The sequence below is a fragment of the Zootoca vivipara genome, chromosome 1 (genome assembly GCF_965207765.1).
Source record: "Zootoca vivipara chromosome 1, rZooViv2.hap1.1, whole genome shotgun sequence".
NCBI classification, from domain to species: domain Eukaryota; kingdom Metazoa; phylum Chordata; class Lepidosauria; order Squamata; family Lacertidae; genus Zootoca; species Zootoca vivipara.
In genome coordinates, this window is record NC_142582.1 from 43,548,465 (window position 1) to 43,561,817 (window position 13,353).

The 13,353-nt window shown below is 39.4% G+C and overlaps 1 protein-coding gene across 5 annotated transcripts in view; it reads left to right on the forward strand.

The window, feature by feature from the left end:
- Positions 1 to 12,553, forward strand: part of MYLK (myosin light chain kinase) — a 181,009-nt gene extending 168,456 nt beyond the window's left edge. For all 5 annotated transcript variants that reach the window (XM_088662195.1, XM_088662199.1, XM_035129122.3 and 2 more), the window contains 6 exons: positions 1,114 to 1,237; positions 3,812 to 3,964; positions 5,548 to 5,671; positions 6,448 to 6,577; positions 8,636 to 8,767; positions 10,272 to 12,553. In XM_088662195.1, the coding sequence (XP_088518321.1) occupies positions 1,114 to 1,237; positions 3,812 to 3,964; positions 5,548 to 5,671; positions 6,448 to 6,577; positions 8,636 to 8,767; positions 10,272 to 10,519 (911 nt within the window). In that variant the 3' untranslated portion in view covers positions 10,520 to 12,553. The remainder of the gene's footprint in view (positions 1 to 1,113; positions 1,238 to 3,811; positions 3,965 to 5,547; positions 5,672 to 6,447; positions 6,578 to 8,635; positions 8,768 to 10,271) is intronic.
- Positions 12,554 to 13,353: the final 800 nt, after the last annotated feature.

Below are 13,353 nucleotides of genomic sequence, written 5' to 3' on the forward strand. Positions count from 1 at the left end.
TTCCCAGCCTACCCTCCTCTTACATCCCATAGGGACAATAACTGAGAGAATCCTGTGAGCCTTTGCTCTCTATTTTAAAGCTTTATGTGCCTTTTCATTGTATTTTCACCAATTAAAAGAAGGAGGGGGGAAACCAGTGCAGCTAAGCTTCTATGCTTTGATGTCATTTAAATGAGTTAAGACCAGTGATCCTTTTGTGGTCAATTTCTGCAGAGAATTAGTTGTCCTGTTTTGCCAGGACATGCCAAAGATATAGATATTTTTCCTGACCTTTTTTGGTATGTTTAGAACAATTTACATCGCCTATCTCGTGCTGGGCAGAAAATGTGGTACACTGGCCCTCATAATAAAACAGTTCAGCATAAATAAGTGTCAGATTTTGTTTCACTGTCCACAGAATTCTGAAGCAGAATACCTCCTGCTTGAGGAATTCTCCTGGTTGTTATTTTTTTTTATTTGTTAAATTTGTATACTGTCCTATACCTGCAGGTCTCAGGGCGGTTCACAGATTAGTTATTGTGAGAAGCAAGATGATGGTCCAGGTGAATATTTGGCCTAATCCATTAATGTTCTCCTTAGCCTTATTAGAAACTGGAATACTTTTTGGTATGAGGGCCACAAGACCCATTTGTTTTGACTTTACTCAAGAAAAACACATGTGGCCCTACATACACCACTACCACATGTTCCTGTATTAGCAGCTATGTCCATTCACTTTCCACCTCAGTGGATTCGAAATTATTTATATAGTAGTAGGAATCGTGGATTTTAACCCCACTGCCTCCTTAGAAAAACAGTTTTCTCCCATTCCCCACCTAAAAGTATTGATGAGCAAAATGGTGTTAGAACCCAATGTATTGAGTTTGGACATGGGCAATTAAGTTCATATCCCAACTCGGCCTTCTAGCTCACTGGGTTGCCTTGGACAAGTTGCAGTCTCTCCACCTGAATTTATCTCCAAACATTATTGGAAGGAGGTTAAATGCTGCTTTGATCACAAACAGCTGCTTGGACTGATATAGGACATGTTCAAGTCTGGTATTTCTAGTTTTGAAAGGTAGGAGGTATAGTTTTTCCATGCTATATATATAATTTTTTCTCCCTGTTTCACAGAAAGTGCAGGTTCTCTTAAAGTCCTCTTTGGGACACCAGAGTTTGTGGCTCCAGAAGTGATAAACTATGAGCCTATTGGGTATGCTACAGACATGTGGAGCATAGGAGTCATCTGCTACATCTTGTGAGTACTTGCTGCTGGGCCAAATCTTGACCATTTCTCAAATCCCACTGATAATTATCTCTTATGTTTGTTAATTGTATTCCCATGCCTATATGCTGCAACAGAGCCAGACATTCCCAGTAGAGTTATTTGATTCTAGAGTATTTTCCCCACACCACCCTTGCTCTTTCTTCAGAGTCACTTATTGGTGTATTAATACTCTACCTATGTTATGGGAATGTTATATATTCTCTTAATTACGCTAATGGTTTTTCAACTTATTCCACAGATATGTTCATTAACGAATTCCATAGTTGCTTCCTGGAATTCAGCTACTGGTAGCTGCAATTAACCACTGTGAGATTTTTGTTAAAATATTGTATAGTAATAATAAAAGAATAAAGTAATAAAAATCCCTAGCAATCCAATAGCCAAATTACTTCATCCAGTCTCATTTAGACAAGTACTTTTCCTGATTCATCTTACCAAATGTATGTATAACACTGCATCGTAAAAAATATATCACAGTAGTTTTACAATAATATAAAAACACAAAACCAAAGAAGAAAGTCATAAAAGGTTAAAAACCAGTTAAAAGCAAAAAATAAATTAAAAACAAACATCAAGAGACCATTGTGTCAAGCAGCAAAATGTATTGGGCTTGCCATGCACACTCTTGGTTTCCTGCTTACCTGCAGAGCCAACCTTAGGCCAGTGAATCATAGAATTGTAGAATTGGAAGGGACCCCAAAAGTCATCTAGTCCAACCCCCTGCAATGCAGGAATCCTGTCCACAGCTGTCCCTGGGTGGGCTTGAACCTGCCACCTTCTGGTTAACAGCCAGCCGCAGTGAAAAACATCTTTCTGGGGTTGCTGAACACCACGCTGCAATCCTAATGCTAGAGTAGCTTATTCAGATTTACCGTAGTATTTTTAAAGGGAAATATAGCTTTGTTCTGGCCCTGGATGCTGCTATAAACTTAACTATGCCTAAGGTTACCTTGCCAAGAAGATGCCTGATCTCAGTAGCTGGAAAAAATCTTTCCAGTAAACATCTCAGTGTTAGTTGTAATAGTAACTGTATAGCTTCAACCCCAAATACCTTCTCTGAAGCAGACACAGCTCATCTTTGCCACTTTGACTTCAGTACTGCAGAAAGAAAATTGTTTCCATAATTTGTCAAAATTTTGTTCCATTATTGCTTTACTTGGCTATTATTTAAAACTGAGATCAGAGCACTGGGGCATGAAGATCTGTGATAAAGATGGAAATGTTTTAGGGATAAACTTCATTAAAAGCTCCAGCAATCTCCCCTCATGCACTTTTTGTTCTTCCACTTACCAATTAGAGAAATAAATACTAACAGAACATTGCTTTTCCTGGAAGTATTTTTAAACCAGTTTTGGACTGCATCTTTCCTGAGACCAACGTAACACACCATTGCATATGAAACCACCTTAAATGTTGACAGTCAGGTTTATATCATCACAAGACAGAATCAGCATTGATGTGCTTTGATACTGGATGAACATTAATCCTCAGATTATGCATTGACTTGCCACACGAATGTCTAGGGATGGTTGGGCCACCTTAAGTCTAATCCATGCACTCTGAGCAGTTTAGTCATGCTGGCCACATGACCTGGAAAGCTGTCTGTGGACAAATGCCCTCGACCTGAAAAGTGAGATGAGCACCACATCCCATAGTCGCCTTTGTTGTTGTTGTTTAGTCGTTTAGTCGTGTCCGACTCTTCGTGACCCCATGGACCATAGCACGCCAGGCTCTCCTGTCTTCCACTGCCTCCCGCAGTTTGGTCAAACTCATGTTCGTAGCTTCGAGAACACATCCCATAGTCGCCTTTGACTGGACTTAACTGTCCAGGGCTCCTTTACCTTTACCTTTATTCTGTGTCAGTTTTGCTGGTGCTCAATCATAGGCCCATTCTGTTCCATTCTTTGCATACTTTATAAGAGAAAAAAAGCATGAAAAATCCACATGTAAGTTGTATGCATTTACTGTAAAATACACATTGCTCAATGCATTTCAATGAATTTCCCCCTAAAATTCTGACATAAAATACATGTTTTTGTTGCAAACCTTTGGCAACCAAAACCATAGTATGTACTAAATATGAAGAAGTACATAATCCAACTGATAGTTTTAAGCAAATTTGGGAATGTTGCAATGGGTTGGTCTGGAGCAAATAAATTCCTCCTTCATCACTAGTAATGACATACATTGCTTTTGCGTATACTCTTAGTAAGTACTTTCTGTTGAGGGAAAGCATCTACAACTAAAAAAGAGAACATCATAGTTTTTTGGTTCCCTCTAGTGGGTGAAAAATAGAATTATTATTTTTGTTCAGCAGTTGACACATTTCAAACCCAGCACTGACTAGCAGAGATACATCACATTATGATTCCCCCCCCCCTGCAGCTTAGCTACAGGGAAATTTTGGAAGCATTGTCTTTACCTCTGTGTACATACAATTGTTGGATGTATAGATTTGCAAGTAATAAATATGTGTGTTCCTCATAGGGTTTTAAACTCAAAACTTCGATAATTTTGAAATGCCCTTGTTCTTTTAAACCTCAGGGTCAGTGGACTTTCCCCTTTCATGGGAGACAATGACAATGAAACTTTAGCCAATGTTACCTCAGCCACCTGGGATTTTGATGACGAAGCTTTTGATGAGATCTCAGATGATGCCAAGGACTTTATCAGCAGCCTTCTAAAGAAAGATATGAAGTAATATGCCTAATGTGCAATGCCTTGCATGTTGCTTGTTGACATGATTGCTTCTCATGAACTTGTGGGAATAATTGAATAGAAGCCTCAATATTATAACAGTTCTGCTATCTGTATCATTGAATCAATGTTGACAAAATTTGTGGAAAAACTACACTTGAGTGCCTGTCCAGTCTTTTCTCTTTGTCCCTGCCAGAGTTGATATACTAGTAATCCAACAGGCAAAATATGTCCCATATATACTTTTGGGGAAGGAACTGTATGGCATTTTCATATTTAAGCAAATTCAAGCCCCAAATCGTGCAAAAGTATAGGTGAAGATGACTCATCCTATATGAATGGCTACTGTGAAACCACATTTTAAAATATAAAGTTAGAGTAACTTTAAATGATCTCCTGTAAATAGTAATGTTGACAATTTTCTAGCATATAAAGTTTACAGAGATAATCGAGTTTATCTGAGTGTTATATGCAATATAATGAGCATTGCTGCTCTGTCAATAAAGAAGAACATGTAGGCGTATGTAATTCAATACATCTGTTCAAGTTGCTAGTTCATCAGAATTTCTATTTCAATAAGCGTGCTGTTTATGTGCATATTATTTTAAGGCAACCATTAGGTCATGTATGAATGATACCCAAATTATTCTTGATGGTTTTAGTGCAACTTACTCGTTACACTGTTAGATGGATGTGCCCACTCGGTCGAGAAAATGCTGATCCCAGTGTGTAATGGGAGTATCTTTCTTTCTTTCTTTTTCTTTTTCTCTTTCTTTTCTTTTATTATTGATTTATTAATTGCCTTCTAAACAACCATCTCACAGCAGTTTACACTAAAGGTGATTAAAAACAGCTGCAAACACAATAGACTATCAAATACATTTAAGGACTAAAGCCATACAAAGTAGACACTCATGGTAAATGCCAGTTGGGAAAGCCTGTGGAACAGAAACGTTTTCAGCTGTTTCTGGAAAGTGCAGATAGTGAGCGCCTGTCTTATCTCACCAGGAATGCTATGCCACAGAACGGGCATCCACACGGAAAGCCCTGCTCTGAGTGACTGCAGTGTGGGCTTCTGTGATCTTTGGAACTTTCAGGAGAAGCTCTTCTGCAGAGAGCAGCTATCTGCTGTGTGTATAAGGTCTCTCAAGTAACCTGGCTCTGAGCTGTATGGGGCCTTATTATATGCAAGTATCCAGTGGCAGATTGGCAGCCAGTGCGAATTTCACTAGCAGAGTGCTATATGCTGCTGGTATTGGTAGTTTCCCCCACACAAACAATTTAGCCTACAGGTATCAATCAGGTTAAATGTGATGTCACATCCACCACGTGCAGGCATGCACAAGTGATGTTGCACGTCCACTTTGTGGTGGCAGCCACTCATCTTCGTCTGCCTCCTCTCCATAGCCAGCGAGAGGGCCTTGGACTCCCCTGAAGGGAGGGGCTTGGACTCAGAGGCAACTACTTATAGGAGATAATTGAATGATCCACGCTGTGCATGGAAAAATAGAGAGAGCTCAATTGTATGTTAATACAATAGCAAGTTCATTGCAACCCTGACTTTCTTTTCTCTAAACTCACAGGGACCGGTTAGATTGCTCCCAATGCCTTCAGCATCCTTGGCTGCAAAAAGACACCAAAACCATGGAAGCCAAAAAACTATCGAAAGATAGAATGAAAAAGTACATGGCTAGAAGGAAATGGCAGGTAATATAGTGGACAGGAAAGTGGGCTGCAGTTCCCCCATACTTTCCATTTCTAAAGTTCGTGATGTGGGGAGTGATGTGGGAATAAAGGGCCTTTTGTTATGAAGAACATACATATTTTGCAGGAAACATGTTGGAAGATGGGAGAAGTAGATTTTAAGTTACCCTTTTCCTAACCCATGTCCTGCAAAGCACATACCTTTAATCACTGAGTTAAGTAAAGGAGATGATTACTCTTTCTGTTTTGGTTTCAAATGCATATCCTGTGCAGAGCTTGTGGGAAAGGTCTCCTTAGATAATAATGGGAAAATTCTCTCCGAGTCATCATTTTGGGGCAATTGAAGAAGACTGAAAACTGCTCAATATTTTTATTGGAAATCGCAGCAAAGAAGACGGGGAAGGTGGGGATCAATATTCATGCCCTTCAGAAATGTGGGTGAAAAGTTTTTCTGTGAGGTTTTTCTGTTGACTTCATATCTGTTCATTTATATTTCTCCTCCTGTTCTCGTTCCTTAAATGGAAACTTTAAATACTCCAGCTGCTTCAAAAATGTTCTGGCTTCCTGACTCTGCAAGCTGCCCAATATTGACTGTGGAAATCCTTGCTTAGGTATCTGTGTCTCCTGCTACTTATAGTTCCCCATCTCCTGGACCTGCTTTTGCAGCATCAAATGGCCTGACATAATTGTGTGGTTTCTACACTATGTAGTTTATAAACATTTTGGGGATCAGTAATCACAAGAATGGATTCACTAAGCATTTCTGGGTTAAATTTCAGAAAACAGGGAATGCGGTTCGTGCAATAGGAAGACTATCCTCTATGGCAATGATATCTGGCCTGAGTGGGAGGAAGTCATCTTCAAGCTCACCAACCAGTCCTGTTAATGCAGAAAAGACAGAAGCTGAAGGTATGAAAATGTTGATATGGTCTGAACACATACTTATTTGTCCTATATGACTTCCAACATTCGAGCAGATGTTATAAATCCATAGTAAACAATATGTACAGCCCTTGGTCCCAAAATTGCATGTGATATTGCGTGATATTTTGTTTAGGATTTAATTAGAATTCGTTAGTAACTGGAATATATTAAAACACTAATTATTAATGTGTGTAGCAACATTATTTATGTAAGTTTGAAATCTTTTAATTAGTGTTTGTGTAAAGACTGTGTGTGGGACGTTGCAACAGCAATTAGTACATGAAGACTTAAAGGTAAAGGGACCCCTGACCATTAGGTCCAGTCGTGACCAACTCTGGGGTTGCAGCGATCATCTCGCTTCTGGTGAACCAGAGCAGCGCACGGAAACGCTTGGAATGATACCTATTTATCTACTTGTACTTTGACGTGCTTTCGAACTGCTAAGTTGGCAGGAGCTGGGACTGAACAAAGGAGCTCACCCCGTTGCAGGGATTCGAACTGCCAACTTTCTGATCAGCAAGCCCTAGGCTCTGTGGTTAAACCCACAGCGCCACAAGACTTACTTTAATCCTAATGAGTCAACAAGTGTTGATGAAACCAGGTGAACTCCTTTGTTAGGTGAGGGGAGGGAATAAGCATTAGTACTTCAAAGCATCAAAAGAGCATTAGAAGGCAAATGAATAAAGGAGGCTTAGTTTTTAGGAACAGTAGAATTAGGACAGGTGCCTTGGACTCGAGTGCACTGCTGTGGGAAACAAACCGCTCTTGAGATGACCAGGCTGTAAGATCTTGATTCTCAAAGGAACAGAGACCCTGGGTGAGTGCCTGGAACCTTGTGGAATTTTGCTACCGCTCGGCAGAGAGTTGGGGTGGAGCCCAACTTTTGTAACCATATACAGTACTGTATGTTCAGCACAATTTGCCATGCAGACCTTCCTGAATACATGAAAAATTACTAGGACATGTTCCTGGGAGTATGATTTATTGGTATTTAAGATCTCGGTGTAACTGGGAAGATCAACAGGGAAGATCATTAGTAGACTGTTATGGCCATGACAAGGTGCTGTACAGATGGGACACATATACGTATCAGATACTCTGGTTTCTCTTCAGGTCGTACATATACGTATCAGACACACTTGCTCTATTGTCTTTTTGGTGCCTATTGAAGACCTTCCTTTTTCAACGAGCTTTTTAATTGGAATTTTTTATCCCTGTCTGTACTGGATTGGGAATTTATATATGAGATTGTTTGTTTTTGTTTTTATTGATAAATTGCTTCAAGTAGTTTTATTGGAAACAATTCATAAATGAACATATAGATGGATATTGAGCCCTTTAAAAATAACTCTCATATGCTCATAGAGCAATGTGGCATATAAGCAAAAATAAACAATCTTAAACAGCAGTCTTATTATTAATATCAGTGTTCTGAAAACACATTGAAATAGTTTCAACAACTTACAATGTGATGTGATGTACATGTTTTAAATTGCAATTACCTTAAGCCACAGCCAGCATAGCCAATGGTCAAGGATGATTAGAGTTGTAGTCCAAAACTTATGAAGGTTGGGGAAGGATGACTGTGTAGTGAGCCATTCTGTGACTGCCCTTGAAAGGCCATAAGCTAAGACTGAGTATTTCAAGATATCCCCCATATGACATCATGATACCACTACACAGTTAACAGAATAGTTGCTATGATGGATCATCATTAATGCTAATAAAATATTTTTGTTTGCGCAAGCACTAGGTAATATTTACTGGTGTCCCAAGGAGCTCACACTTTTTTCCATGTAAATTTGTTTATGATTGAACTGTGAGAATGCTGCTCAAATTAAATTATGTCCTTATGCTACTGAAAAATAGCTCCACCATTAAAGACTATCATGGTATGCACACAAAGCAGACTTCCATGAACTTCTGCACTGTTGCTGAAAGTAAAGGAAGACTTTGATGGTGATGTTTAGGCCACTAAAACAAAGACCCTTTGCCAGAGAAATTTCCATATAAGTTTAATGGATCTTTGTTTACTTTGTCTAGATGAAGCTGCTAGTGCTCTCCTGGAAGCAGTTGATGAAGAAAGGTCCCATGTGAAGCCATATTTCTCTAAAACAATTCAAGATATAGAAGTTGTGGAAGGCAGTGCTGCTAGGTTTGACTGCAAAATTGAAGGTACTCATCATAAATTTGGATGACTATTTTCTGCTATCCACATACCATCTTTCTCTGTGTTGCTTCATCAGTATTTTTCACACTAGTATTTTATCCACCCATAAGCCACTTTATTTTACTCTTCAAGTACATCTTGATACTCCACTACATGGAATCACATATTAATAAACAGGCCCAGCTTACCAAAGACAGAGGACACAGGCTGTGTATTTGAGAGAGTTTCAATTGGACCTATTATTATTATTATTATTATTATTATTATTATTATTATTATTATTTCTATCCTGCCCATCTGGCTGGGTTTCCCCAGCCACTCTGAGCAGCTTACAGCATATATAAAAACACAATAAAACATCCAACATTAAAAAACAGAATATCCTATACAGACTATAACCAATAAATCAATAGAAACATAAACATAAAAAAATCAGTTTACATTGATACCCAAATTAAAATAACCGCCAACCCCAACCCAACAAAAACAAAACAGTGGAACCAAAATTAAAACCATTCTAAACCATTTTTGCCAGTTGCCCCAACCCAAGAGTTGTTCTAGCAATATCCTTCTGGCCTCCCAGGAGCCTCTTTTAGCTGTTCAGGGTGAGTCTGGGCCCTGCCCCCTAGGCCAGGTGAATATGGTCCTTGCAGCAGGGAGTGGTCTTCCTTCTAGCGCTCTCAGCAGCAGCAATGAAAAGCTGTTGTGGAAAAGAAGGCAAGCTCCCTCACAGAATGTGCTGTGATTGATGATCATGCTCAAGTTTTTGAGTGTCTAAAAATGGCTTCAAAGTGCAGAGGCATAATACACAATCCTACGTTGCTCCATGATGATTAAGTTTTAAGAGATTAGCTGAATGTGTAAAGTTTGAGTCTCACTTCACATGACAGACATGTATGCTGCAAATTCACTGTTATCTCCAAGTGATTTGCAAAACGGGAGTATAAACATAGACATGTACTAGGGAAAGAGAACTAGCTGCCACTTTGGCACGTCTTATTGGTGTGTGTGTGTGTGTGTTGTGCTGCAGTTTGAGTGACCGCCAGAAGGTGCAAGCTGCAGGATGCCAACAGCAGGTTGAAGCGAATGGGCAGGCAGGTAGCCCAGGCAGGCCTTTCCAAGTTCCCCATAATTGCCATAATTGTTGCCGCCACCGCCATAACTTGCCTCTTGCTTGCTCACATGTGCACAAAACAGGGCAAGGGAAGCCCACAGTCTGAGCAGGTAGCCTGGCTGAGAAAGCGCAGAGAGCAAGCAGAGAGCCAGATAGATGAAAAGCCAAGGCAGGATGGGCCGTTGACAAGGGGGGTAGGGGGGTTGGTGAGCAACATTAGTAGAAGCAGCAGTTCCTAGTGTCAACCAAAATTATGTTAACGGATGCACATGTACACACACATCCCTTCCCAATATTACAGTGTATCAGCCCCTTAACATGAATCAGACTTTTAAGGATAAGCATGCAAAAATAGTTTTAAGTTGCTTGACTTGTTGCACTTGCTGTCCTTACAGGTTACCCTGATCCAGAGGTGATTTGGTACAAAGATGACCAATCTATCAAGGAGTCCAGACACTTCCAGATAGACTATGATGAGGATGGCAATTGCTCTTTGACTATTTCTGAAGTCTGTGGGGACGATGATGCCAAATATACCTGCAAGGCAGTTAACAGTCTTGGAGAAATAACTTGTACTGCAGAACTCATTGTAGAAACAATGGGGAAAGAAGGGGAAGAAGAGGAGGAGGAGGAAGAAGAATGAAATCAGAATGGGGTAGAGATATGGAAAATTACCCAGTAAAAGACTGATTTTAAGGCTTACACAGTGTAACTTTAGGTCATTTTTCCTGTTTCTTCAGCACAGTCAGCTGATAACCTGTTTGTTTTATTTATGGGCATTAACTTGAATTCGCAAGCTTCAATTTAGTTTAAGTTAAGGCATCAATTGCATTGCCCAATGTGAACAATCAATGTGAACAACACGCCATATGAAAAGCTAATCTGCAATTTTAACCAGATTCCACAATTTATTTGTTGAACATGCTGATCAGGAGAGGGGGACAGAACAATTGTGCTAATTGTTCCATCAACCAATACAACAGCTATGGAGAACTTGGAATACTTCAGAGCCAATCCTCCCAATCATGTCTGCACATAAGTCTCCTAGCATCAGTGGATCTTATATGAATGTATTTTGAGAACACTGAGCACAATCTAGCAGAAGGCTTACCTCCAAAGAGCCACTAAAAGAACGAGAGCTGCACAGAACAACTTGTCAAGCATATACACAACACAGTTACTTGCCATCATCCCATAGCATGTTTGCAGCATATTTATTAGTGAAGACTCCCCCACAGCAGCATTTCAGTTTCTGTATCTTCATTAGTTTTTCCTCTGAACATTATCATTTGTAACTGTAATTCAGAATAACTAAAATTATGCAAAATAATTATCATTGGAATAAAGAGAATGAATTAAGCTTCAGTCTAAGCATTTCAGCTTAAATGTAGTGTAGTTTTCCTCCTCTGAACAGTAAATGCACATTTTTCCATCACCATAATTTGTTGTTGCCAGTTGAGCAGTAGATCTTCTCCTCAGTTACTCTTTCTCCAGACGTGCCAGTTGTTACCATCATATTAGTAAGAACAAGAAAAAGCTGGCTTATGGCGATCTCCAACCATAGCAGCTGGTACACTCAAGATTTGGTACTGAACCACAAACTGTCCAAAATGTTGTGTAAGCATTGGTGTGACAGCTTCTCTTGACTACCTTACCTGTAGGTTATACAGTAATTGGCTGGCTTTCTCCCCACAGCTGCCAAACAGAAATGGTAACCAAAAACAGTCCTATGTTACCTTACCTGATGGCAGATTATTGTGTGGGCAACCAAGATACAGAACTTTGCTTATTGAATTGAAAAGGCATATGTGCTGCTGCAAAGTAGTATGTTGTGTAAAGTCAGTGATTGTGTGCCTGTGTGGTGCAACTCTGGTTTGAAACAAACTTCCAAAGCCATGTTTTAGCAGTATCTGTGAGGCCAATGACTTTGAAAATCAGCACAATCAATAATAAAATGTGATTCTTCCTCAAACTGATTAACACATTTAGATTTACTGCCATTGCTTTTCTTTCACAGTTAGTTGCAGTCCAGAGGCCATGAAAAGTTACATTTAATCAATATGTCCACTGTAAGCACATTATTCCAGTTGTGTGGCTTTTCCCTCTCTCACTTTATTTGTAAGATGCAAACATTTTAAGTGTTAACGGTGACTTCTTTTTTTCTAAAAAAAAGTATATAATGAAGATTACTTTAGCTTATTAATGCAGAGGGGAGAAATTAAGTGTACTTTAATACAGATGTATACGGTATCATCTTTTGTTTGATATTGCCTAATGTTATGTGTTCTATATTATTTGCTCATCTGCCTGTTGGAATGCAACATTCTATATATGAGGCTCACTCACTATTGCTGTGGGTTTTTATAACTGCTTTTGCTGTTTCTTGCTAGGAGGAGGTTACCAGTGTGTCTTCTTTTTGAATGGATAAATAACTTTTGTTATAGTAAACACAATAATTGCCAGTTTGCCACACATTCTTATAAGGTTTTTAGTATATTTAGTGCATAAAGAGCATTTTGTCACGTTTTCAATGTGTTAAGAAAACAGTGGGGTGTATTTTTTGTATACTATAATTAAAAATATGCCAATGATTTCTTAAACCAAAAGATTTGCAAGATATGAGAACACTACAGCTGTAGTTACTCACAATTTCTCAATAAAGAAATACCACAAAGCATGCTATTATTTGCTCATTTGTTTAATCATATAAGCAGATCTTTTATTGCAACATGGTTTTCAATGTTCTATGATTGTTGCTCTTGATTACACATCACCTAATTTTCATAAATCCTGTTGTTGTTTAGTCATTTAGTAGTGTCGCCGACTCTTCGTGACCCCATGGACCATAGCACGCCAGGCACTCCTGTCTTCCACTGCCTCCCGCAGTTTGGTCAAACTCATGTGATGTTTGTAGCTTCGAGAACACTGTCCAACCATCTCGTCCTCCGTTGTCCCCTTCTAGTGCCCTCCATCTTTCCCAACATCAGGGTCTTTTCCAGGGAGTATTCTCTTCTCATGAGGTGGCCAAAGTATTGGAGCCTCAGCTTCAGGATCTATCCTTCCAGTGAGCACTTGGGGCTGATTTCCTTCAGAATGGATAGGTTTGATCTTCTTGCAGTCCATGGGACTCTCAAGAGTCTCCTCCAGCACCATAATTCAAAAGCATCAATTCTTCTGCGATCAGCCTTGCCAGGAGGTGATGGGACCAGTGGCCATGATCTTGGTTTTTGGTCCCATCACCTCCTGGCAAATAGAAGGATTCATAAATACTACTTACTAATAATATTTCCCATTTGTCAAGCAAGTGTAATAAGCTTTTCTCTCTCTCTACCCTCTTCTGTCTAAACACATCTCCTTCACCCGTAGGTGAGACAGTTCATATGAAACGCCAAAGGGGCACTAAAAATATCTATTTATGCCAGAAGAAATTCCCATAGAAGCAACTTTTATAGTCACAATAATTTTAATGAGATGCTT